The sequence below is a fragment of the Hoplias malabaricus genome, chromosome Y (assembly GCF_029633855.1).
Source record: "Hoplias malabaricus isolate fHopMal1 chromosome Y, fHopMal1.hap1, whole genome shotgun sequence".
In the NCBI taxonomy this organism is placed as follows: Eukaryota; Metazoa; Chordata; class Actinopteri; order Characiformes; family Erythrinidae; genus Hoplias; species Hoplias malabaricus.
This window is the reverse complement of record NC_089820.1, coordinates 4436928-4464342: the sequence shown is the minus strand read 5'-3', so window position 1 is coordinate 4464342 and position 27415 is coordinate 4436928. Positions and strand designations below refer to the sequence as shown.

The 27415-nt window shown below is 40.7% G+C and overlaps 1 protein-coding gene across 5 annotated transcripts in view; it reads left to right on the top strand.

The window, feature by feature from the left end:
* Nucleotides 1-27415, top strand: part of LOC136679498 (transient receptor potential cation channel subfamily M member 3-like) — a 242962-nt gene that overhangs the window by 167808 nt on the left and 47739 nt on the right. For all 5 annotated transcript variants that reach the window (XM_066658055.1, XM_066658059.1, XM_066658058.1 and 2 more), the window contains exons 7-9: nucleotides 1593-1767; nucleotides 2256-2379; nucleotides 18030-18102. In XM_066658055.1, coding sequence (XP_066514152.1) covers nucleotides 1593-1767; nucleotides 2256-2379; nucleotides 18030-18102 — 372 coding nt within the window. The remainder of the gene's footprint in view (nucleotides 1-1592; nucleotides 1768-2255; nucleotides 2380-18029; nucleotides 18103-27415) is intronic.

The window sequence follows — 27415 nt, the reverse complement described above, 5'->3', positions numbered from 1 at the left end:
CAAAGCTGCTAACAAAGTTATTGAGGCAAAAAAAGAAGCAATCATTTGCAGTCGTCAACATTTCGCCTGTCTGATTTTCAAGCTACGACAGCACTGCCACAATCCTGGCGGCTGGCAGAATCACTCCACTCCTTTTCCACCAAAAATCTATGGCAGGTTGTCAGTGTCGATATTCGCTCTCTTTCCAACCGACTTTCCAATTCCGTCAGATCACTTTGAGAAGCCTCTTTCTGGACTTGGAAGTGCGAAAATGATTATCCTGGCATGAATGCTATAGATTTATCCTGACCTTTTCTGAATCTCTCTCTCCATATGGCATTCTGGGACCTACACAACTACACCACTGCCTTTTTAAAACAAGCATATGGTATACAACTTTTGGTACTGTTTTAACCCCAGTTTCAGAACGTTAGGCATGTTTCCTGGAAGCTCTAGATGTGATTGACTGCGTTCATGGTCTGCCTTTGTAAAAGGGGAAACAGTGCCAAAGATATACTTGAAAAGAGCCCTGTATACTTCTCAGTGAAGCAGGATCAGTGCAGTGAACTAGTCAGTGTCTAGGGAAAGTGTCAGAAAGAAAGACAGACGTGTTTATTAAAACCAATCACACTCAGAGGGAAATCTCAAAATGAATGACGTGGTGATTGGGACCAATCACAGTCTGGAAGAGTCTCTGAAAGAATGGCTTTGTGATTAGAACCAATCAAAGTCAAAGGGAGGAGTCTCAGAATAAATGCCAGAATGATTAATAATGCACTTATTACTTCCTGGCATACTGCACTTAATGTAAGGTATTTTGCATAATTTGTGCTGTAGTTCGAATGTTAGCTCCTCTTTTGTAAGTCGCTTTGGATAAAAGCGTCTGCCAAATGCATAAATGTAAATGTAAATGTAAATGATTAATATTCATCTCAGCAAGTAACCCATGCCCCTATATTACACAATTAATGATGATTTAATAAATTTAACGGATAAACAGATTAATTTTATGTATGTTTGTATTTGTCAAGGGCGGCACAGTGGCGCAGCAGGTAGTGTTGCAGTCACACAGCTCCAGCGACCTGGAGGTTGTGGGTTTGATTCCCGCTCCGGGTGACTGTCTGTGAGAAGTGTGGTGTGTTCTCCCTGTGTCTGCGTGGGTTTCCTCTCACACTCCAAAGTGTCTGTTTGTGTGTGTTACCCTGTGAAGGACTGGTGCACCCTCCAGGGTGTGTTCCTGTCCTGCACCCAATATTTCCAAGTAGGCTCTGGACCCACCGTGACCCTGAACTGGATAAGTGGTTACAGATAATGTAATAATCTATTATATATATTATATATTATAATGTTATAATATATTTTTTTTATTGTAGATATTGTGTTATTCTATGTTCATTCATTCAATATCTAAAACTGCTTTAGGGTCATGGTGGGTCCGAAGCATACCCAGAATCATTGGGCGGAAGATTGTTATTCTATGTATGTTATTCTACCTAGAAAATCAAAACATGTGAAGCTGAGTTTCACTGCTTTCACCTAACTCTCTCTCTCTCTCTCTCTCTCTCTCTCTCTCTCTCTCTCTCTCTCTCTCTCTCTCTCTCTCTCTCTCTTAGGAATTGGACAGGGGGTCCCAGTGGTAGCTCTGATTGTGGAGGGTGGTCCTAACGTGATTTCCATTGTGCTGGAGTACCTCCGGGATACGCCCCCGGTGCCTGTGGTGGTCTGTGATGGCAGTGGAAGAGCCTCGGACATCCTGGCCTTTGGCCACAAGTATTCAGAGGAGGGGGGGTAGGTGGAAAAGAACAATGTGTGACCCATAGGGAAGGTTCACCAAATATTCAGAAGATGCTTATACAAGACTAATCACATAAAAAACCCCTATATATGTATGGAAGTGGCTATTCTGAATAAACATAGGTCCACCTTGGCTGTCATTACAGAGAGGAAATCTGAGTAATGAACTCTTAGAAGGAATATAGTGAGAGTCTAGAAATGTAAATAAAGCAATAAAGCTTCTTATTACCCTACATACACACCCATGACAAACTCATCTAGATATAAAAAGAGGCAGACGCATTTCTTAAACACTATGTTTTTATGTCATGGGCTGTTAAACAACTTCTTAATTCCCCTCCGCTAATCTTAGTCCTTTTTAATTGGTTCCTCTTTTTTATGTTCATTGTTCTCTCTCTCTCTCTCTCTCTCTCTCTCTCTCTCTCTCTCTCTCTCTCTCTCTCTCTCTCTCTCTCTCTCTCTCTCTCTCTCTCTCACCCCAGGCTGATTAATGAGTCTTTGAGGGATCAGCTGCTGGTGACCATTCAGAAGACGTTCACTTACAGCCGCACCCAGGCCCAGCATCTCTTTATCATCTTGATGGAGTGCATGAAGAAGAAGGAGCTGGTGAGGAAACAGATGTAAACACCTGTAAACACACAGAAACACCTGGAATCAAACTGGAAAAACATGCAGCTGCCAGTCACCATTTTGTCTTAAGGATGACCATATATTTTTATATTGCTCATTCCTTTGAGTGATTTATTAATTCTAATCAATGCAAATTACAATATATATATAGAATATTATAAGAAAAAAATATAGTCAGCCATTTTGCCATTTTGTCCCCTTTGTTATTGTTCTTCTGGGGAGGCTTTACAAATAAATTTGGAACATTGCTTTGAGGATTTCATTGCATTCTGCCACATAAAGATTTATGAAGTCCTCTAGTGATGTTTACAGATGGTGCAGCTGGGACTGTAGATCCTGCATACTCCTATGTTGCAGAAGGGGGCATATCAGCTGGTTCTATATATGCTTGATTGGTGACCAATCTGGTGACCTGGCAGTAATATGGTCACCAGATTGATCACCTAGGTTGTAATCTGGCAGAGACATTCCTGGGACACTCTTGTTTTTTGTGGGTGAGCATTATCTTCCCGTTGGAAGCCGGGCCATCAGAGGCAACACATGGCCACAGGACGTCCTGCACATATATTGCTGAGCTGTTAGTGTCCCTCGTATCACTACTAGGGGTGATCGACTGTCATATGTGTTGGCTATAGATTATCACACCAGCAGCTGGGGCAGTGTGTTGCTCCACAGCAAAGGCAGGATTGAACCTCTCACCACAAGGCCTCCATACTCAACCCTGACCATTGTCAGATTCCAAAAAAAAACTCGGATTAGTTGCTAAAGACGATGCGGTTCCAGTCCGTAGCAGTCCAGGTCTCGACTATCCCGCTTCTCTCAGGCCATTCTCAAACACTGTGCCCGCTTTGAAAGTCTGTCAACTGGACAAAATGTCTTTGAGTGTGTGGTAGAGGCATGTCTCTCATCACAGAGGTACAATATCTACCTAAGACGTAAATGCATGCCATTTTAATATGTTAATTATACACTCTATGAGCTCTGCTTTCCTTGTACCTGTAGTATTATCAAAGTTAGGCCACAACTGACCACTGAAGGATTACAGAAAAGCAAACACACACACCAACAGATGGACAACAGTCTCTAACTGTATTGCAACAAAGGAAGTGTGTTTACCAAAATGGCCAGTGACTGTAAATTAATCTAGAAGATCATAAGTGTCATCCCTTTCTCTGTGTGTGTAGAACCGGGCCTGTTACTGTTCTCCTCCAAGCGTGTAGCGCTCACAGAACATTTTATCAACAGCAGTTCAAAAAGACGCAGTAACTGACTTCCCATGTCTTAAAGCACTCATAATTTCTTGTTTCTAATGGTCAGTGACTGGAGTGGTCAGCGATTCTCATTAAGTAACTGAAATTGATGATGTTCCCCGAAGACCCCATAATTCTCTGCCCAGTGCTAATGTGTAGAGCCTTTATGAAGGTAAGTGTCCCTAGGTGTGTCCTGTCACAGAATCATTAGCGTCCACTTCGCTGCTGAGAAATGTCACATGAACGCTGACCTCCTCGGGGAACAGAACTGTCTGTTCACGTCAGCTTTGCTCTTCGTCAAACACACTCCTGCTCACACACTCGCTCGGCCTCTCTCACGCTTTCAAACTCCCTCTCCATTTGCGCTGCCTCTTCATATTGACACCACGCTCTCACACCCTCACAGCAGGAAATTCCAGAGCTCTCAGAGAGCCAGTCCCCAGCGGTTCTTACAACATGTGGCCAAAAGTATCTGGACATCAGTTCAACAGAAGTGTAGCAATACGGAACTTGTCCAATGGAGCTTCATGAGAATCATAGACTCATGATATTTTCTATGATATATTTATTGTATTGGCCCTATTTTTGGCTTATTACTAAGTTCTTCTTTCTGATTACTACATATATTTAAAATATACACACTGAACGATAACGGGCTTAGGAACACCTAACTTGTATCTACACTCATTGTCCATTTTATGAGTGCCACTGAACATTGCTACCATTCTACAATTACAGACACTAGTCCACCTGTTTCTCTGCATACATTCTTATCCCCATAAGAGAGAGAGAGTATGTAGGTATGTAGTTAAGTTTAATTGGTGTAACCAACTAATTCCTATTAGTTGCTGAATGATAATCAGATGAAAAATTAATGACTGAATAATAATCCTCTGCAGTTTAAAGGGTTAAAAGTTCACCAGCAGAAATCCGTTTCCATCCTGTGTGCCATGTATCTGAGATCCAATTAATGAATATAATTATAAAATCTAATTACCGAACGCCATGGAGTGGTTCATAAATCTCAGACTTAATGTAAATAAGCTCAGCCACAATGCCCTCAAGTGAAAATATAGATTCAGTGTGTTCAGATACACAGATTCAAAACTGTATTCAAATGGATTTAGATCATTTCTATTGAAGCATTCATTGTTAAAAATATTACAGTGTTTTCACTCTACTTTTTTTTTTATTATTTCCCTTTCCCCCACGTGGCATTTGTTGCTCACTTCATTCATTCATTGTCTGTAACCACTTATCCAATTCAGGGTCGTGGTGGGTCCAAAGCCTACCTGGAATCATTGGGCGCAAGGCAGGAATACACCCTGGAGGGGGCGCCAGTCCTTCACAGGGCAACACACACTCACACACCTATGGACACTATTTTTTGAGTCGCCAATCCACCTACAAACATGTGTTTTTGGACTGTGGGAGGAAACCTGAGCACCCGGAGGAAACCCACGCAGACACAGGGAGAACACACCACACTCCTCACAGACAGTCACCCGGAGGAAACCCACGCGGACACAGGGAGAACACACCACACTCCTCACAGACAGTCACCCGGAGCGGGTATCGAACACACAACCTCCAGGTCCCTGGAGCTGTGTAACTGCAACACTACCTGCTGTGCCACCGTGCCGCCCTATTATAAAACACCACTTGCTTTTACATTTTGTTTCATTTAAACTTTAATATAACCAGGCAAGTCATTAAGAGAATGCCTCCTCCAGGGTGTGTTCCCGCCATGTGCCCAGTGATTCTGGGTAGGCTCTGGACCCTCCGCAACCCTGAATTGGATAAGCAGTTACTGAAAATGGATGGATGGATAGATAGGTAGATAGATAGATAGATAGATAGATAGATAGATAGATAGATAGATAGATAGATAGATAGAGAGAGAGAGAGATAGATAAGTAATATCCCATGTAATCAGGAATACGAGACTCTGTGTGTGTGTGTGTGTGGGTTGTGGGGGTGTTGTTTGACTGATGTTTTGGCAGATGTGAGTGTGGCACATGTGCAGTGAGCTTGCCAAGAGCTTTACAGCACCATTTGACATCTCTCTCTCTCTCTCTCTCTCTCTCTCTGTGCCATTCTGACTTCTGACTTCAAAGTGTCCACAGTGTTACTCATAGGAACCAGACATCTGAACATTTCAGTGCCAATCTGCCCCTGAACACATGGCCAATAAATTTGGTGAAGTAGGGATTGGGCTGTTTTTCCAAGCTGGGCTAGCCCTTAGTCACGAACGATGAGGTAATGCTACTTCATACAAAAATATTTTAAACAATTATATACTTCCCAATATGTGGGAAAAGTTTGGTGAAGGCCTTTTTCTGTTTCAATATTACTGTGCCCCTTTGCATCCAGAGAGGTCCACAAAGACGCTTTAATGTTTTTGTTCAGGAGGAATGTCAGAAACTCCAATCAAATTTGTCTACATCTCAGTGAATATGTAAAATATAAATATGGGGGAAATTTTATTTATTTATTTATTTATTTATTTATTTATTTATTTTATGAACGAAGCTCATTAAGTCTCTTATACCACCACTGCTGTTTTACATTCATCATGCACACATCCTACAAGCAGCAAGCAGATGGGAAAGCTCAAGCCGATTCCTCTCAGGCTAAACGCTCTGAACAAGTGCATACACTTTAATGGGTGATTGGAGAGCTACTTAAAAACAAGCACTGCAACATTTTTATCATTCATACATCAAAATAGTGAAAGATATTAGAACACATCTGGGGATGGATTATATTCCAGCAGCTAGTGTAAAGACTGAGATCTCAATTTTTGTGGATTTTTAGTTACCTACATCTTTTGAACACAGCAGCTGTCCTTTACATTGTGTCCTTCACAATGAATGAACTAATAGATAATGTTCCAAAATTACTTGGAATGAAACCTTTTTACATTCATTTCCGTTGAAAGTTAAGGAGGGTACAGTTAAAGTCATGTAAAGTTAATATTTTGGGGCATGTTTTTAAGTGGACAGCGAGAATATATGGAATGAACAGTTGCTCTATAGTGAATAAAGTTTGATGTATATTAATTGACCCTTGATATGCACTAAATGATCACTAGATTAAGAACATCCCTTGTATTTACACACATTGTCCAGTTTATCCGCTCCACTGACCATACTGGAGCACTTTGTAGATCTGCAATTACAGACTGTAGTCCACTTGATTTCACCCTGCTCTTCAACGGTCAGGACCCCCACAGGACCCCCACAGGACCCCCACAGGACCACCACATTCTCAGCGCTGCAGTGACACTCATGTGGTGCCGATGTGTTAGTGTGTGTTGCAATGAGTGTAGGTACAAGGTGGGTGTTCCTAATTCAGTTCAGTGTGTGTATATATAAAAAATATACACAGTGGTGGGAAAAAGTGCCCCCTTCATGGTTTCTTTTTTATTTGCTTGTTTGTCACTCATAAATGTTTCAGATCATCAAACATATTTAGATATTAGTCAAAGGCAACACAAGTAAACACAACATGCAGTTTTTAAATGAAGGTTATTATTATTAAGGGAGAAAAAAAATCCAAAACATTTTCACACAGGGACATGTAGGTTTGGATTTTTTTTCTCCCTTAATAATAATAACCTTCATTTAAAAACTGCATGTTGTGTTTACTTGTGTTGCCTTTGACTAATATCTAAATTTGTTGGATAATCTGAAACATTTAAGAACATTTAAACATTTAAAACATGCAAAAAAAAAAAGAAATCATGATTGGGCAAACACTTTTTCACACCACTGTACACACGCACACACACACACACCCACACACACATTTTAGTATCCAAGATGCCATGTTCCTTCCATAATGTTGGATGTTGTCATGTTTTATAATATAAAATAATTTTCAAACTACTGTTTATGAAAATTAATAATAATTTATCACCTAAAACCATACTAAAGCTAACAATAATGAAATGACAAAATGTGATTAAAACTAATACACATTTCAGTCAAAAGACTAAGACTTAAACTACATTAAAATGCTCCAGAGCATTCCATTCAGTGTCATTAATTACAGTAGAGATTAAACAAGTTGTGTTGCTGAATTCGCCACATAGGGAATTTCAAACATTCTGTATTGTTTAAAGTATTGTTTACATAGTGGCTAGAAATGCAGATGCTTGTGTAGGTGTTGCCAGTCACGTGGATGGTGCATATGTAATCCATGTCACCCATCAGCAACTGCTTACAATTCTTGAAACCCGAGACCGCATGCTAATGTAAAAGGCAATTAGAATGTATAGCAGTGAGTAACCCTCATCTGGTCCAGTTACAGACAGCATATGGAGTGTTATTCTTTGCTTATTCCTTTGTGTATAGTACTCAGACCCATGAAGATATCCTAGTTCTACCATGCCTGATAATAATCAACACTTGGTAAACAGTGTATATCACACCTTTAATCCGCTCAGAGTTGTGGTGTTAATACACTGGGCATAAAGAAATCTAGAGAGGATTATGGATATAACTGGCCACATTTCTACAAGCAAAGGACATATCCATAACCTGCTCCCAAAGGTCTCCTCGGCTTTCTCCCTTTTGAACGTTTTGATATTTACACAGATGTGTTTTGTACAAGTTGCAGCATGAGGGCTTTCGATGTTCAGAGACTCCACTCTGGGTAGCCTTAGCCTTTAGATGTCTTGCGGCATGTGTAGGAGGCTCTCCAGAGCTTTAGAATAAGTGTGGAAGGCACGTACAGCTTCCATAATGCCTCAGCACTATCAGTCACACTAGTCACGAGCCTCTTGGCTTTGATCTCTGGCGGCGTAACATGTCAGTTGTTGTTAGTGGGGATTTTGCATGTGTGTGTAGTGAGTCAGGAAAATGAGTTGGGATACAGTTCAATTCTTGGGCTTCGTTTGATGTTCCCAAAAGCCAACTGGGGTCTTAAAGGTCCCTGTGCTGCCTACCTTGTCCTAAGGGCTTGTAGATATTGTGCTGGCATCTACCTGCGATGAGAGCAAGAACGGGAAAGGAAGGATTGAGTGATTGCTTCCTGCCTATCCTTGTTCACACAGTATTGTTTAGGATCTGAGTCCTACTTTTTTTTGTGCCCTTCCATCTTCCAATTCTCCAAGGTCAGGTGGGGTAAGACAGGGGTTTTCAAGCTTTTTCAACATGCACCCACTTTAGTGTGTCCATTTTAAATCTGCCACGATTTTCTTAAAATATTTAATGTTAAAGCAACACTATGTAGTATTTTTCTTTTAAAATCACATCTTCAAAATGAGTGTCATGATCTGCCACTGCTACTCTAGGCTCAGCACTGCAGAAACTGCACTATTTAACTTGTGGGGGAGTCAACTACCATTCAAGTCATTCAGTCAACTACCAGCTTCCTCCCCATCTCCACTGATCTCAGTACAGTGCTGTATAAATGTATTATCCAAGGAGTGGGGACCCAGGGGCAAAAATCGCAAATCTTAGCGTTCCTTTAAGTAAATGTGCTCCTAGTGTCATGTGACAGTTTGGAACTATCTCGACCCACAGCTTCTTGCCCTTCCGTGGCACTGTGCAAATATGTAGCACCATGGCTCAAGACATGAGGCTTTTTAGATTGATTTGCACTATTTTTAAATTTGGCAAATCACAGGTATATTTTTTTATACTTGTCAATCCATTTCAATCCACAGGTTGAAAACACGCCTTGATAAGATATAGAAAAGCACTGGAATCTCAGTCCCGGGTCATACAGAAACAACAGAGATATTAGCATTCTCTTCCAGGCGCGCCTTGTGGGATCATGTGAGTGGCAGGTCGGAAAGGAGCCCTCCGCATGCTGGGGAAGGTGACACGTGTGAGGCCAGGTGCTCCCCCATTGGTGTCTCTATTGTGTGAAATGCTGGAGGCAGGCTACAATAAGATGCCACAAGAATAGAGGCAGAATCAGAGGCGCCAGTCTTCACGAGTTTACATTCCAGAGCATTTAGGCGACGTGTTCTCAATGTGGCCTGCCACGGCAGCGCTGTCGTTCGCGGTCCTAATTGTGATGAATATTCATTCTGCTCGGTGTATGCGAGACAACCGAAATAAGCTGCCAAACAAAAGGACATTAGGCTCGGCTCTGTGCCTGCTCCTTGCTCTTATTTCTGAAGTCATTCTGCTCTCAATCTGCCTCTCCATGGAAAGCCCAAGGATCGCACAGTGAGGGAGCAATGATTCTATTTATCAAACTGACAGGAAGGGAGGGGATTCCTCGCATACTTTTGAATGCTCTCTCTCTCTCTCTCTCTCTCCGAAAAAAAAAAAAAAAACGGGAGGCACAGAAGGAGTAATGCTGCCAAAGCTCATGTTCTCTTCATAGAATTAAATATGGGATGTCTTACAATGCTTTCAATGTTATCTCTCTCCCTCTCTCTCTCTCTCTCTCTCTCTCTCTCTCTCTCTCTCTCTCTCTCTCTCTCTGACAACACTGCACAGTCAACAATGCTCCATTCTAAGCCTGCGCATGAATACATAAGCAGAATGCTTACTGGAGCCTACGCCCTCTTCCTCCTCCCTTTTGACCATCTTCAATGATTCATAGACATCAAGGTGAATAACTCATGAGGGAGGAGGCTGCTTCCGGAGCTAGAAATGGATGTTGGATCATCTGGTTGCTACAAAAAACCTGTACCTTGCACCACTGTTGTGCCGCTAAGTCCCAACTGTCAAACCGAGCCCTGGTGCTGTACACTTTGAAGGGGGCAGTTGTCTTTCCTAGGGAGTGAGAAATGACAGCTTTCCCATCTTTTCCCACTGACCGAGTTTCAGGTTCTTTAAACAGCACCAGTGCAACTGTATTTACAGTTACAGTATTGTCAGTGGCAGGGGGCGGTGGTGGGCATGGGGAACCTAAGCCCACTCCAAGAAGACTCCAAGACTTGTAGGTCATTTAAAATATACATTTTTATGAATTTAAAGCAATTTTGTTCATGAATCCTGTTGTGGGAATGTTTATAAATACATTTATACAGTGTTATAGGGTATGCATAACCTGGCATAATCCTATATACAGTCTTGCAAATGTAAATGCATATACAGTGTAAAGCATTATGATTAGAGGACTATTAAATGGCTTCCCAATAAAATTTAATATAAACCAATTTTCTTTCAAAGGATTTTTTTTATTCCTTCCGTCAAGTTGGTAAATCTTCAGCAGGGAGCAAGGACTTTCTATGAATATATTTTAATATTAAACTCCACATAATCCAAAGTTATTCATGACTATCTGTTTCCTAAATATTTATTTTAAAAAATGAAAATATTTGTGTCGTTAAACATAAGATATTTATAAGCTATAGACTATTTTATTGCCTGCTATGGCAGTGTGCATTAGAGAATGCGTTATAGATTTACTAAAGAAACCCTGGTAGAACCATCGTTTTTAAGTGTGAAGCCGGACTTCCAGAACTTTCTTCATAAAAATATATTTCAGAATGGAAGCAGTTCTATATGTGACTCATGGTGTTAACTAGGATCATCACAATGAATAAAGAACCCTAAAAGAACCCTCTTTGTATTGTAGTGAGTGTAGTACACCTATTTCCAGTAACCGTGTACACAAATGTAACATGTCCACCAGTGTCCCATATGTCCAATCTCCACTGGAACACATTTTTACCGTCAAGGCGCTCACTTACATAATGCGCCATCACTCACTCTGGAGTACCCTTAAGGAGAGCGAGCTGATGAAATGTTTGTGCTGCCTCTGTTCCCGTCCACACACTTTTTAAGAAACAAGCTTCAGAGCCAAAAATACCGCCCATGGTTTGCGCCATCTCCTTCATACATTATTGATCGACCCCATGCATTATTGATTGATGATAATGTATTATTGATCAAGAGTTACTGAGAGGCACCAAGCAGAGGAGGTGGCTTCTTTCCGTCAACACATCTTTGACCGTCAGATCCTAACTGCCATCGATTACACTTGTTAAGTGGACAGTAAGGCAGTGGGACCGTGTCGGAATGGAGCCAAAATGTAGAAATGATCTCGTGTTTCTCATGCATTCTGAGCCATGTTCAATCACTGAACGTGGCTTCCTATTCTATTTTGGGTTCCTTTTCATGGTTAAGTCTACAGAGTCCATCAAAATGAAGGAAGCTCTCTTGACTCTTTCAGTATTATCATGACTCTTGACCTTAAAATAAAATCATAATGGGCGCCCTCTAGTGACCCAGGAACGACGCAGGACAGTCGGTGACTCACCAGAGAGAATAAGAAATGAAAGAATCCATGAGGTGAAAGACAATTTGATGAGTCATGAATGATTAATGACAGGACAAGTGGTGGTGTAATTAAGGGGAGGTGGACGGACGTATGGTCGTGCATGAGATGAATGAATGGATGAATTGACAAGTGATGAGAAGATGGATTGTGGGAAAGACAGATGGATAATAGCCAATGAGAAAAGGATGGATGGATGGATGCATTGGTTTGGGATATGGCTAGATGAATGGTGGATAAATATGAATGGTCCAAAGTAAATAAACAGAGCTGAATAAGTGTTGGACGTGAGGGATTGTCTTTGTACTAACAGACGGCCATCTGAGATTGAGAGAAGAAAGGAGGGGTGTGTGTATACAGTTATATATGTGTGCTCCTGTGGTGAGGGGGGTGGGGTTTAGCTGCTGGTAAATGAAGATAAATACTCCTCTCTTTCTCTCAGTGTGACCCAGTGAGGCATGATGCTGACTTACAGTCCACTAAATGACAAGCACATTAGGCAGTTCCATTGTTCTAACAATTACTGCACACTAACCATTCTGCACTCCAGCCTCTGTGCATATAGCTATTCATTCAGCATGAAATAGGTGCAAACCCAAGCTTTAAAAAATGCAGTGTTTCTTTCATAGTATGTCCCTTTTAAATATATTTAATTTAAACAGATACCAAAGTGGATTTATGAATCATTGCTAACTGGATTTTTTTTGCATTTCTCTTTTTGATTTGTATATGTGCTGAAATGTACCTGAATCCACGTACACACTGTACACATCTGTACTTCTGTACACGGCTGTTCTAGTTCCCCAGATAAAAGAACGGACAGCGAGTGACCACTACACCACAGAAGATGTCAGGAGGACTAGATCAAAGGCAGTAATCCTGGCTGTAGGGACCTTCAGGAAGCTTTGACGATTAGGGAAGCAATGGGTTACGGGTCTGAGCTGTGGGTTTGAATGAGTAGCCCAGGGGTGACGGGTCTGAACTTTGTAAAAAGCCAGATGGTTTTGATGTGGCATCTCGTAAGTCCACAGGTGGCTGCTTCTGGTTAAATTAGTAATGCGTTTTATTACACGGCCAAATGTTAACGGACACCTGCTCATCCAAAGTTTCATCTGAAGTGAAGAGCAACTGAGAGATGGTAGTTAGATCGAGTGTGCTGTACTTACAAATGACAACAGCATCATCTAAGGTGGAATGATATGTTTGAGTAAGAAGCTGACTGTAGCTTGAATTACCACAGAAACACATTTATAACTCAAGCTGTTTAATTTTGTATCAGTATCGGTCTGTGTTTACTTTCATGCAGTTAGCGGTCTTCCCAATTTTGTCAGTTCCTTCTTAAGTAATCTCAGTAACAGCATAAATACGCATTCACTCCACCGTCCAAACCCCTCCAGCTCCTGAGCCAGTTTGGACTGAGAGACTTAGTTTGTTTCTCATTTACTGAACGAGGGCTGTGTTCAAACACTGGACCTTTTTTCCTCTGCACAAACAAACCAGCAAGCTAATGGTGAGGAAACATTCTCTGGATTTTAAAAGAAGTGTATTGGAATAAACTTGTGAACATCACCTTTAACTGCAAATCTAGTTCAAATTAAAACTACACTAGCCCTGCATTTTTTCTCATTTCCTTATAGGCACTAAAGTGCTTTGTGTGTTTGTTTTCCACATGTTTATGGCCATATTCTGGCCTTTTGCAGGACATACGAATGGTGACTGCATTATCACCAGGGCAGATATGACCTGAGCATTCAAACGAGCCTTGGCCTGGACTCCCATGTAATAAATGATGCCTTCAGAGACATCCAACACGAGTGGGATTTGTGGTGTTATTGTTATCTGTTCAAACACGGTGCTGGCTCATTAATTCCAGCACGTCCCGCAGGTCAGTGGTTATTGGAGTGCAGGAGAGATGCCGCTGTATCCGTGTCCTCCCTCTGAGATTAGCGAGGCAGCGATGTTAATTTCCTACTGTTTAGGGCCAGCACGTCCGGTATTTATGGAGCTAAAAGTCCAATAATGTGACATTAATCACGAGGGAAAGGTTGGAAAAGGCGAAGGGCTAATGAGCGCAGGATCCTACGCACTGACATACACACACTCACACACACAGATGTAATTAGAGTGATGAGTGGGCTGCAATGGCCAAGGCTTAATATGAGACATAGAGAGAGGAAAGACGAAAAGGTCAGTGCTCTCAGGACACAGACACACAGCCTGTGTTTGTTTCTCAATGGTGCTGGGACGCAGACTTGATCCAAAAAGGGAAAAGTCTGAGAAGGCTTTAATTAGGGCAGTAATTATTCATTTATTCTGAAATTAGACACGCATTTTAATACATACCAGCATATTTTTGGTTTTGGATTGCATTGGTATTAAGATGAAAAAAGAAACATATTATACTCATTTTCTACAGATTAATACAGTCCTTGGGACTTAATGAAATGTCTGTGACATGGATCAAACAACCTGCGCTGAATGGCTGGTTTCAGCACCTGTTCTTAGAAATGAGAATGAGCCACAACTCAGTTCAGCGTGAGATGAATTTCCTGATCTTTTGAGTCTAAATACAAATATAGAATTTTTTTTTTAATTTGGTAGAGTGAGAAAAAATGGTATTTCTTTGTTTTTCCAATTTTCTAATTTTCCATTTCTGCTCCTCAAAATCTGAATTTCAGAAAAATGAAAAAATGATTCTTAATTCCATTTTTTCTCATGTTCCCCTTTACTGCGCCTTGTAATGAAAGTGATAGGACTGTACCATCACAGCGGGGGGGGAGACCAACCTGCTGTACCTCTCTGCACGTTAACCACAGACTGCTCACCAAACAACGAATAACGTCTGCTACTCAGATACACAGCAGCTGTGTCAGCAATTACACAATACACATAAACAATTAGATTTTACTTTTTAATATCATTTTAATTTCGGGAACAGTGTGACTTTCATTCAGGTTATGGGGTTTGCTCTGGTTTAAGGGTAATAACAATTATTTTTCAACAAATAAATATTGATTTATAATATGTGATTAAAACTCAGTAAATAACGTCTAATTAAAGTTTAGAGTCAAGTTTTTCTGTGCTTTTCCACAAGAAACACCGCTACAGACGCGCCCAGAGAAGCCTACATGGCGTGACTGCCTTTTCTTGAAGTGTAGATAGTTTGACCACACTGCCCGAGTAAATGCTGACCCTGCTGCTCCGTGTGTCTCTGTATAATCAGAATGACTTGTTTCATCCCATGTTTTCTGACTTAGGAAACCCATCAAATTAATGTACACATGCACTGAAAAAAAAAGTGGGTTTCCTCCGGGTGACTGTCTGTGAGGAGTGTGGTGTGTTCTCCCTGTGTCCGCGTGGGTTTCCTCCGGGTGCTCCGGTTTCCTCCCACAGTCCAAAAACACACGTTGGTAGGTGGATTGGCGACTCAAAAGTGTACGTAGGTGTGAGTGTGTGAGTGAATGTGTGTGTGTCTGTGTTGCCCTGTGAAGGACTGGCGTCCCCTCCAGGGTGTATTCCCGCCTTGCGCCCAATGATTCCAGGTAGGCTCTGGACCCCCGCGACCCTGAATTGGATAAGCGGTTACAGATAATGGATGGTTGAATGAATGTACAGGGGGCTGGGAGGGGGTTAAACTAGTCAAAACTTGTCTTAATACTTGGAATTATGTAGAAATTTTGAATATATATACATTTTATTCAAATATTTGTATGGTGTTCCTACATAGTCATGACAATGTGCAAAGACAAACAAACACACGCTCACACAAACAGGTCACTTCCACACTTGGAGTGTCATCAGTAATGTTCATACGAGCAATTATTCTCCACCGCACGCTTTAGAAAGAGTTGATATAATCACAGGCCATTTACTCTGCACCTTCACCCATCCAGCAACAGTTCAATCCATCTCTGCTTCTCTCTCTCTCTCTCTCTCTCTCACACACACACACACACACACACACACATACTCATGAACAACATGCCCTTGTCCATTCTTCTCATCTCTTTCTCTCTCTACATCTCCTCCCAAACATCCATGCACCTCCTCAATATGCCTTCATTTCACGCTCCGTTTAGAGGATGAAAATGCGGCGGTCAGCCGGGCCAGTCATCGCTGCCCTGTGGCCAATCGTGCTTCCACGGATCACCTCATTAGCCGCAGCCAGGCTCAGAAATGTGAAGGGGGGCCTTGGCCAAGGCGTCCCGGACTAATCCCGTAAACGGCGTTAGATTTACGGCTCTAATGCATGGTGAGTGGCTTGGGATTCGGAGGCACATGCTGCAAGGTGCCCTTGATGCACGTGTCCGTGTGCAGCTCGGTGATATCACGCAGCAAAAAGCGCACCCATTTGCACCCGACACGTGCCGTGAAAACCTTACTGTGATGGCTTCCTTTCCCTTCTGTGACGCTGGGGGAGCAAACGGGACCTTAGTTGGAAATGCACTTTGGGAAAGGAACAGCTGAGGTTGTGCAGCAGCTGCTGATTATCAGGACTTTCTTTACTTTCCTTTGCACTGCACTGACATGCTGTTGGTGCACTGGTGGTGAAATGGGCTTTCCATGGTTTTCAGAGGAGCCACGATGGAAAATTCCAGATGAATTATTGTAAGCCAGTAACAGATATATAGGCTCTTACAACTCAAACTGGCATATAAAACCAAACACTCATCTGTACCATTCCCTTGTACCTGTGTGAGGTATGGGTCAACAGTGTTGCTTAAGGTGGTATGGAAAATTTTAAAAGGAACATATTATGAATAACTCACATTTTCAGAGAGTTACTAAAATAAACATTACCATTTATATCTGGAGCACTTACCCAACTGAAATCTGACCACCCAGTCCCATTTCTTGTGGAAATCATGGGACAAAATCAAGTACAAAAACATTTAAAAAAATATACACACACATCAGAATTGTCCTGCGACCTTATCTGAATTTCTCCAATCACAGCAGTTGACTTTGGCATTTATCTGAGAGGTGCCAAAAATGCAATATGTGCAGAGACATAAGGAGACTTTTAATTTGTGAACATGTGAACACAAGGACAGAGAATAACGAGAACAACAAAGTGAAAAGGGCTAAAACTAGAGCTTCTGTCCTCGCTCCTGACTCCTGGGCTATCGTGTTAAACTGAGCTGTGGCTCATTCTCATTTACTGTCATTCTGAAAAGGGCTGTTTACACATGGAGAGAACAGGTCTGTGGTGTTTGGTCCTTGGGGTATTTTAACCAAAGCATGGTACAGACGTTTCATTAAAATCCCAGAACTGTGTTAAAGGGGATGTCTGTGATGGTGGAGAAACACTGTTTTCGTTGGTTTATTTACGTTTAGAAGCTCTGCGTCTTTTGAGGTGGAATGGTAAGTTTGATGGGACAAACAACTTTTGGCTAAAGTTTAACTTGTCACTGTTTGAACTACCACAGAAACTCATTTGTAACTCAGGTTCTTTGGTTTTGTAGCACTTACAGTTATCCATCTCCCAGATTTGGAGATATTTCCACCTTAAGTAATCCGAAACAGCAAAAGGTAGTCAATATGAATACCCACCTATGGAGCAGGAATAGAGCAATATCCTCATCTTCGTTCATGCTTTTCAAAGTTTGGAGTTCTCTCTGTCGTCTAAAAAACTTTGGATGCCTTTGATGTGCCATGAGCAGAGAGAGAGAAAAACTGCCATAGTGGACTGAGCCAGCGTGTTTTTCAACACATTTACTGAAACTGGGGATACGTGAACACATTAGCCTGATTTCAAGCATGTAGTGCTAGCAAATGGTGAGGAAACATCTTCGGAATTTTTTAAAAAGTGTTTTTTGATTATAATTGTGAACGTCGGCTTTAAGGGAAAAGGAGAGGGGAAAGAAACTAATTTCTCTCTTGTGAGTTGTTCCACCCCTTCAGCTGCCAACCAAAAAGTGCAATTTACAGTAGTTTTGGAATTTAAACAGCAGTTGAAATCTTACCTTACAGATTAATAATAATAATAATAAATGTTTTTAATGAATCCAATGGTCAGCTGCAGAATTAACATGTGCTGATTCTAAACAATCAGTCAGATCCTATGCCAGTTGGATGAATGCTTATCAGACATGATAATTCAGTCTTTCCCTTTATTTTTCTCAGATCACAGTGTTCCGGATGGGCTCAGAGGGACACCAGGACATTGACCTGGCAATCCTGACAGCTTTACTGAAAGGTAATGTGTGTGTCTTTTATATCCATCAAAAACCTTCACCTGTTTGAACAAGCTGAACATCCACTATGATGCAAATATACATACATACATACATACATCTTCTTTTCCGCTTTTCCATTTCAGGGTCGCGGTGTGATGCAAATATAGCTGCGAAGAATAAACTTACCTTTTCAAATAGGAAAAGTGATTTAGATTGTGTTGTTTACAGGGATATTATTTAAAAATTATTTAAAAGCCCTCTAAGTAACACTAAGTAAACATTTTGTTTTTGCTCTTGGGCTCTCCCTACAGTTGCAGAATATAAGTCACTTTGAATTCACTGTTCACAAATCAAGAGGGAGGAGGAAGGGAAGGATAGTTTTTTTTCCTACCCTCCTCCAAAATGTATATATAGTGCAATTTCTGCAATGCTGCGCCAGAGTAGCAATGGCAGAGGCTCTATTCTATTTCATTCAGTCAATTAATTAACAAAGCCTGTACCTACATATTTTAATCTCTCTGACACCCGCAATACCAAGGACAGAGCTACATTAGTTCTCCGTATGTTCTATATGACAGCTACATCACCCCTGAGAGCTGTAACATGGCTATAACTAGGCCTGCAAGCCAGGACAGGGCTTTACACAGCACTCTTGGGTCAAGGTGTTCGTACAGTACTCAGCAAAAATGCTAAACTAGAACTGAACTGGTCTCCAGTGTCCAATGTGCAGCCCTCTCAAGCAGCAAGCGTTAATGCAACTGTGATGAGTTCCGCTGAAGGTTAACGCTGCATCCCACCATCTCCCCATCTCCACCCTGTAATCTCTCCACTTCTATCAGCCCCATCTGCAGGGGGTCTGGAATAACGCTCTCCTCAGCTGTCTCCAAAGCAAGGAGACATTTGCAAGGCCCACGAAACGTGAACATGCACTTAAAGGCACATTTACCACAGATGTAGTCGATCAGCAAGGGCACCTTTGATGGCTCTATAAGGCTAATGTGGCTAAGACATACCATCAAGTATGCAAAATGTGCAGGGTGTGTGATCATAGATTAAGGAAACAGTGAAAGCTAAAACACTGCTGCCTCTCACGGCATTGTTAAAGCAGTATATTCCCCTTGAGAATGTCCAGTACAGAGCGGAGCTCATATGATCCCGCCATCCGTCCTATCATTTCACAGTCTAGCATGTGGCCAAGTCTACAAACAGTGTCTCGCCACCATTAAATGACCAAGTGAACAGAGTTAGTGTTATATTTTACCTGACCCAAAAAGCCCCACTGCCCTTCTCCATGATGGTGGAACAAAATGTTTGACTACGAAATTGTGGACAAGATCTGCCTCCTAAACAACATTTATGGTGGAAGGGAAAATCAATAAGTAACACCGGCCTTGGTTATTCTAAATATTTAATGTGGATTTGGACAGCAAAGGCTTGTAAAGGGAAATGGCAGCCGCATGTTCACTTTTTTGCATAGATAGATGTTTTAGTGAAATGATGAACAATTTTTGGTATAAATATGTTTATTGTTCGGAGAAGGGGGAGGAGGCAGACAGCACTCTCCATGGTTTTGAAACTGTATTATAGATCTGATTTTAAACACTGGTGTCAGTATTACAGATTGCTCCTTTAAGCTTTTCCAGTAGATTTGACTATGTCTTTTCTGACATTCTGCATCTTACAACTGACTGATTATTTTTAGAGGCACACTACATAACAAACTGTTTTTGGACACCTGCTTATCCAAAATATATTCTGAAATCATTGGTAATAATAATAATAATAATAATAAAGTGTGTCACCAGTTGCTTCAATAATGGCCTCTATGCTTTTTTTTTATAAATAATTTTTATTTGGAATTGTATAACAGTACAAGTCATATTTTAACAATGGAGCATGTTCCAATTTTTAATGTATTCATTTTTTATAGAACTCCCACCCCTTCCCTCCCTCATGCCCCCCGCCCCTCCCCCCAAATAAACAAATAGAATGAATTAAAAATAAAATTAAATAATTAGGAGAGGTAAAAAAAATATCCAGATAATGTGCAAATCCGTAAATGTGCCCAAATATACAAATACATAAATACAAATATATTCAAAAATAAGATATGCTGAGGAAAACATATTAATAAATAAGTGATATGATAATAATAATAATAATAATAATAATAAATAAAAAATCTTGTACTATGCAAATATAAGATGTCAAAACAGAACATGATTTTAAATAAACAGCATCATGTAGAAATTTGAGTTTGTCCAAATATGTAAGAACTGGCTCCCAAATGGAGAAAAATTTGTTCCTAGAGCCTCTTTCTTTGCTTTTTTTTAAATGAATATTAGATGAGATTAGGTATTTTTGCTCCTGGGCTCCCCCTACAGTTGCACACTGTAATCCACTTGTACAGAACTATTGTCAGTTCTTGTACAGAACTATTATTACAGGTCAGTATAGTATCACAATTATTTTGAAGTTAAAATTTTAAGGTAAATTTAAACCTAGTGTTGCTTTAAAAAGGCTTTGCACAATATGTTGGAACATTTCTGTGAGAATTTGATTTCCATAGTATTCCTTTTTTTTGTTAATTATTTAAAGGCCCTAATTTAAAGAAACACTAAGATAACAGGTAAGATTTGGTACGTTTGCTCCTGGGCACCCCCTGCAGTTGCAGAGTGTAATTCACTTTTACAGCATTGCCCTGAAATCAAGTGGGGGAGGAGGAAGGGAGAGATTTTTTCCTACTGTCCTCCAAATGTTACATCGTGCCATTTCTGCAGTGCCAAGCCTAGTAGCAACAACAGAGGCTCTATTCTCACTATTATTGATCATCACAATGATTTTGAAGCTGTCATTTTAAGGTTAAATATACTTTCTACTGTTGCTGACAAGCCTTAATTATTTTATTCAATTTTTATCACTGTCCTAGTCAGGTATGGATATTATACAATTTGTTGCTCTGTCTACAAAAGTCTTAAATTGTCCTCCATCACTTTGGAGAATAAATCTCCACTGCTGCACAATAGGCCATACACCTCACTAGCCTTCATTTGACATTAAACATATTAAACGTATTTTAGTTCGCGTATCTATGAACATTATCCAAGAAGAATAAATCCACAGTAAGTAAACTTTAAAGTAGCTAAATTTACAAATGATAAATTGTGTCTTCAAACATTGGGACATTCGTTTTGCAACCGTTTCACAAAACTAAAGAAGCAACCTTGAGATGCCAAACTTGTCTTAGTTGAACTTATAAACAACTTTGCACACTTGATTTTCTTTGGACACTCATTGTCAGCACAGTACAGTGGTCATTCACAATTCCCTCAAAGGTCACTGTGAAATGCTTCAGTTCCTCTGTGTCCAACATTGATCCAATAGACAGGGACATGGTCTTTGAGCATGATTAAGTGCTCTGCCTCTTTTCCTTTTGCCGTGTCCAGCTCCTAAATCCCTCCCAGTAGATGGGAATTCTGCAGAGCCTTTTCTATGGGAGCGCCGCAGGCATCATCCTGAGGAGCAGCATGGCTCCTGCATAATTCATAGCACACATCTGAACAGCAATTTGCTTACTCTCTCTCTATCTCTCTCCCCTCACCTCTCCCTGTCATGCTCTCTCTTTAACTCTCTCTCTATCCCTCATTAACTCCATCATTCTTCTAATGACTAGAACATGCTCTACAGAAGCCAAGGCTGCATTACTGTTGGCAACTGACTCATAAAACCTGATGTTATCACGTAGAAAAAGAGTCGACATGGAATACCCCCATACACTTGATTACACTGTTATTGACCCTCTGAGCCACTTGCGTTTTATGTGACTTTAGGGTTTGCCATGCTGTGGGTTATGGACAATTTCAAGGAATTGGCTTAAACTATTCACATGGGAAAAAAGACACAAATCCAGTTATGCTTATTTGTATGCAGGTTGTAGTTCATGCCTGGTAACCCAGGCAATTATTCGTACATGCTTTTATCCAGAGGGTTCCAGTAAAGTAACACAGTTTCAACGGATGGTATGACTTGCTTGCTAATTGTATGTTGTGGTCTCATAACAAATGTGACAGTACTATTCTAAAATCCCTTAAACATATTCACATGATACGCGGCAAAACTGTTTTGCGCTGGCAATGCCATTGTTTTTCTACGGAGAGAGGCACCACTTTACTCTACCATTGAAGTACCATGACTGGTGTGCACTGCGTAGATTTTGCCACTTTGTCGCGTTGCGAAGCGGCGATGCGGCTTGTCATGTGAAAGCCTCCTTAAATTTTCATGTGCTGTAGCCAGGTGCAAGCTTTACACTTTAAGAAATGTTAAAACTTATGTAGTCAGAAGGGTGTTCTCCCTTTGTCCGCGTGGGATTCCTCTGGGTTCTCCGGTTTCCAAAGAACCAAACACAGTCCAAAAACACATGTTGGTAGGTGGATTGGCGACTCAAAAGTGGCCATAGGTGTGAGTGAATGTGTACCTCCTTGCGAAGGACTGGTGCCCCCTCCAGAGTGTGTTCGATTTTTTGTTTTCAATTATTTCAGTCTTTCACATTATTGTTTACTTTTTATTAGTTGACAAATAGTGTAATACATTTGGTCATATTTCTTATTTTTTAACGTTTATTTTATTTATTCTCAGTTCTCATTTCCCTTGTTAAAAAGTAAGTCATCAACAAAAACATTTTTTGTCATAATTCTTATTAAAGAAATTAACACTGTACTCTAGCTTAGCTAAAAAAGCGAGCTTTTCTCGCTGTTGAGGTGTAAGTTGATATTATGATGGGTGTGGCTGGTCACAGCACAGTGTTAAGAAGTCTATCAGCCTCAGGGAACAAGCTGTTACACAGCCTGGAGGATCTGATGCTGTTGCTGCAGAACCTCTTACCAGAAGGTAGAGGAGAAAGGTGAGTGGGGATAGCTACAATGCTTGAGGCCTTGTGGATGCAGTAGAATCTGAAAATGTTTTCAAGGGAGGGTAGAGAGATTCTGTTGATGTACTCTGCTATCTGCACAATCTTCTGTTTTGCCATTAGTGGCATGGCAGTTTCTGAAGCAAATGGATATACAGTTGGTCAAAAAATTCTCATTAGTGCCTCTGTAGATTGTACAGAGGATGGAAGAGAAATATTGTCCTTTTTCAGTCACTGAGGAAAGTGCAAACACTGCTGGGCTGTCTCTTGGCTTGTGCAAGTGTCCTGGTTGTCCATGTTAAGTCATCTTTGAAAGGCATGTAAAGAAACCTGGTGCTTTTGACTCTCTCCACTCTTGTAATGTTGATGGAAATGCGAGAGTGGTCAGGATGAACTCCAGTCTGTTTGATATTCTACCTCCATTCTTTAGGGTGTTTCATCATTGCAGCTAATGAGGCACGCTACTGTGGTGTCATCTGCAAACTTGTTTATGTGATTTGTGCTGGATATGGCAGTGTATTCATGGGTCAGCATTGGTAAACAACATTAGGCTGAGCATGCAGCCCTGTGGTACACCTGTTGTCAGTATGATTCTTTCAGAGCTTTTGTTGCTGATTCATACTGTCTCTGGCCCCTCAGTGAGGTGGTCCAAGATCCATTTACAGAGAGAGAGGTATTGAGACCCAGGAGGTTCAGCTTACAAATCAGTTGATGAGTGATGACTGTGTTGAACACCAAACTGAAGCCGATGAAGACCATTCTGACACATAGCAGAGGCAGATGAAGGGCTTATAAGATCATATCTTCTTTAGGTCTATTTTGGCTTTACATGAACTGCAGTGTTTTGGTGAATTGTGATTTGACTCAAAGCACTTCAAGATATAGAAGTCAGTTTTCCCATACAGTAGCCATTAAGTTTGGACACTGTGGCCTTCTGTGGCAGTTTGGGAGGTGGTCGCCTTAAAGCTTTGTGTTTCTAAAGGGAATGAAAAGAGTTATTCTGATTTGACAGAAACTCATCAGTCAACAGTATCTCATAAGTTGCAGTATCTCATCAGTTGCTTTACATGTTGTGTTGCTCGTCCTCTAGTCCTTCAGCACAGGACACTGTTGGATTGATATTTTGCATTGTTGGATTATTCTCAGTCCAGTAGTGACACTGAGGGGTTGAAAAACTGCAGCAGCAATACAGCAAAATCAGAAATGTTCTCCACTAAACATGTTGAACTCTCCAAATCAAATGTGCTGTAATGTGCTATAATGTTCATATGTACAGGGTGGGCCATTTATATGGATACACCTTAATAAAATGGGAATGGTTGGTGATATATACTTCCTTTTTGTGGCACATTAGTATATGGGAGGGGGTAAACTTTTTAAGATGGGTGATGACCATGGTGGCCATCTTCAAGTCGGCCATTTTGGATCCAACTTTTGTTTTTTCAATGGAAAGAGGGTCATGTGACACATCAAACTTATTGGGAATTTCACAAGAAAAACAATGGTGCTTGGTTTTAACGTAACCTTATTCTTTCATGGGTTGTTTACAAATTTCTGAGCACTTAAAAATGTGTTCAAAGTGCTGCTCATTGTGTTGGATTGTCAATGCAACCCTCTTCTCCCACTCGTCACACACTGATAGCAACACCGCAGGAGAAATGCTAGCACAGGCTTCCAGTATCTGTAGTTTCAGGTGCTGCACATCTTGAAGGTATGGCGTGGTATATGGGGTACAAAGAAATTGGGGCCACTCTTCATCAATGGAAACATCAATGCCACTGGATATGCGAAATTGCTACATGATGATGTGTTTTCCTCTTTATGCACTGAAGCTTGCACATTCCCTGAGTTTTTCCAGCAAGATTGTGCACCACCACATTATGGGTGTCAGGTCTGAGCATTCCTAGATGAACAGTTTCCTGGAATGTGGATTGGTCATCGTGGGCCAGTTGAATGGCCCCCAAGGTCTCCTGATCTGACCCCCTTAGACTTTTATATTTGGGGTCATCTGAAGGCAATTGTCTATGCTGTGAAGATACAAGATGCAGCACCTGAACCTACGGATACTGGAAGCCTGTGCTAGCCTTTCTACTGTGGTGTTATCAGTGTGTGAAGAGTGGGAGAAGAGGGTTGCATTGACAATCCAACACAACACAGTTCAACACTTTGAACACATTTTATAAGTGGTCAGAAACTTGTAAATAACTCATGAAATAATAAAGTTACGTTAAAACTTTCTTGTGAAATTCCCAATAAGTTTGATGTGTCACATGACCCAAAATGGCTGACTTCAAAATGGCCGCCATGGTCACCACCCATCTTGAAAAGTTTCCCCCCTCCCATATACTAATGTGCCACAAACAGGAAGTTAATATCACCAACCATTCCCATTTTATTAAGGTGTATCCATATAAATGGCTCACCCTGTATTTTCCAATAGTCCTTTTCCAGCAACAAGGAACACGTTCCATTCTCATTAGCAAACCTAATTTTGAACAATTTGGCACATTTCCACAAACATAAATAAGTTCCTGGACCAGAAAATTAATTCCTCAAACCGTAATGACGTCCATGGGCATGTCTAGCTAAAAACAGCCTCGTTTGCAGCATGTTATATTGTCATGTACTGGATAAAAACAGTGAACCAGATGGGTCTGTGTAATTCTGATATAGCAAAACTGTGTGTTTTCCGAGGATGTGGTCAGCACCACTGGAGGCGCGTTCTCTTTTAGGCTACGTTTCTCCTCTGTTCTCAATGTTTACAAGATGAGCAAGACAGTTCGGGTACCATTCATAGAAATACTCAGTGTCATTTACACATGTATCATACATCATTCATATATTATATATCATTCAACCATAGCAAAGCTGAAACAAACAATCCTGCAACTCCCTCAACTGATGATGCATCCTTGATTTCCGTCAAAAATGGCACAGGTCAGTTCACTGGTTAAACACCAACGTTCTAAGAATCCTCAATGGAAGCGGTTCAGTAGCCAGAGTTCACTGGGTTGAAAATGACTACCATTTGAATAGTATTCTGTAATGGAGCTAATTAATAGAATAGGCCATGGCTAAATTGTGGATAATGTGAATAGATTTTGACCAGGACAGATATATAGATATGTACAGAAAGTACTAATATTGCATTAAAAATGAGACTTGAAAGATTTATTTAAAATCTATATCTATGAGGTCCTGTATGTGTTTTGTCACACCATGGGTGTGGCTCTCTTTATCTGACACATGATGCTCTGCTATAAATTCCCTTTACTGCTGATCCCTTGCTCAGAATAAAGTGAGGTGATAAAACCCTGTGAGTGTGTATTTAATGGACTGTGTGACAACAAATGAGGGTCAAAAAAAAAAAAAACATATCAGGCTTGAAAGAGTGAGTTATGAGAGACATAGGGTGGTTTTTAAGGAACTGTGGGATATTTGCAGCACTGGAAAAGGCTGTTACAGACCTGAGACGGGCTGTGAGCAAATGCCATGAGGGGAATTACATACATGCAGTCAGGGGGTTCTTATTCATTTTGACACGAGTCCAATCAGCTGTTGAGCTACTGTGAGAGAAATAAATTGGAATTGGAATACACAACTAAAGTCATGTTATTGTGGGTAGGAGTCATGCTCATTTAAGGAACCCCTTATAATATAAGGAAAAAGTGAATGAATGAAATGACTGATTCGATAAATTTTTCCCCATTTTTTGTTGTGTTGCTTTCAGAGTATAATTACCTTAAATTTACAAAAACCCCAAAAGACTGCCAACTATAATGCAATATATAGATAATGGCTCCATAGAGTGCACTGTATTTCCAACGGGGAGTCATTTAAGATTCAGTCCCAGCCCAAAAGCTTAGGCCACACTCTGGAAGATGAATCTTTGAATAGCTTGTTACCTCCTTGGACTGTGATCCGAGTCTAGATTCATTGTCTCAGCCTCATTACGGCGACTTTTTCTCAAAGATTTCAAATCCCTCACAGCATCTTTGGCTTTGGAGGCTGACCATATAAAGTATGGCCACTCACCCTAGATTAGCTTAAAGGGCTCCTTCAGTCTTGTCACTGGAGGTGCTTTCTCCATTGCAGTAACAAAATGACAGAGGTGCAGATGGCCATGTGCACACGTTTGGATCTAGTGACATTTCATTTTTTTTTTTTTTTTTTAGGGAACAAAGTAGCATTTTCTACTCATTTTTAAGATATTTTTAAAAATGGGAAAAATACATAAAATGTTGTGTTCATATAATATTGTTTCTAATGTGCTATGCTATGCAAATAATCAGTAAAATATACAGAATTTAGAGGAAGTATACTGATTTCAAACAAGACATCTAACCAGGGGTGCCAATAATTTTGCATATGACCTTAATTCATACTCTTGTCAAGCCCATGGAGTCCCAACTTGGTGCTCATTTCTG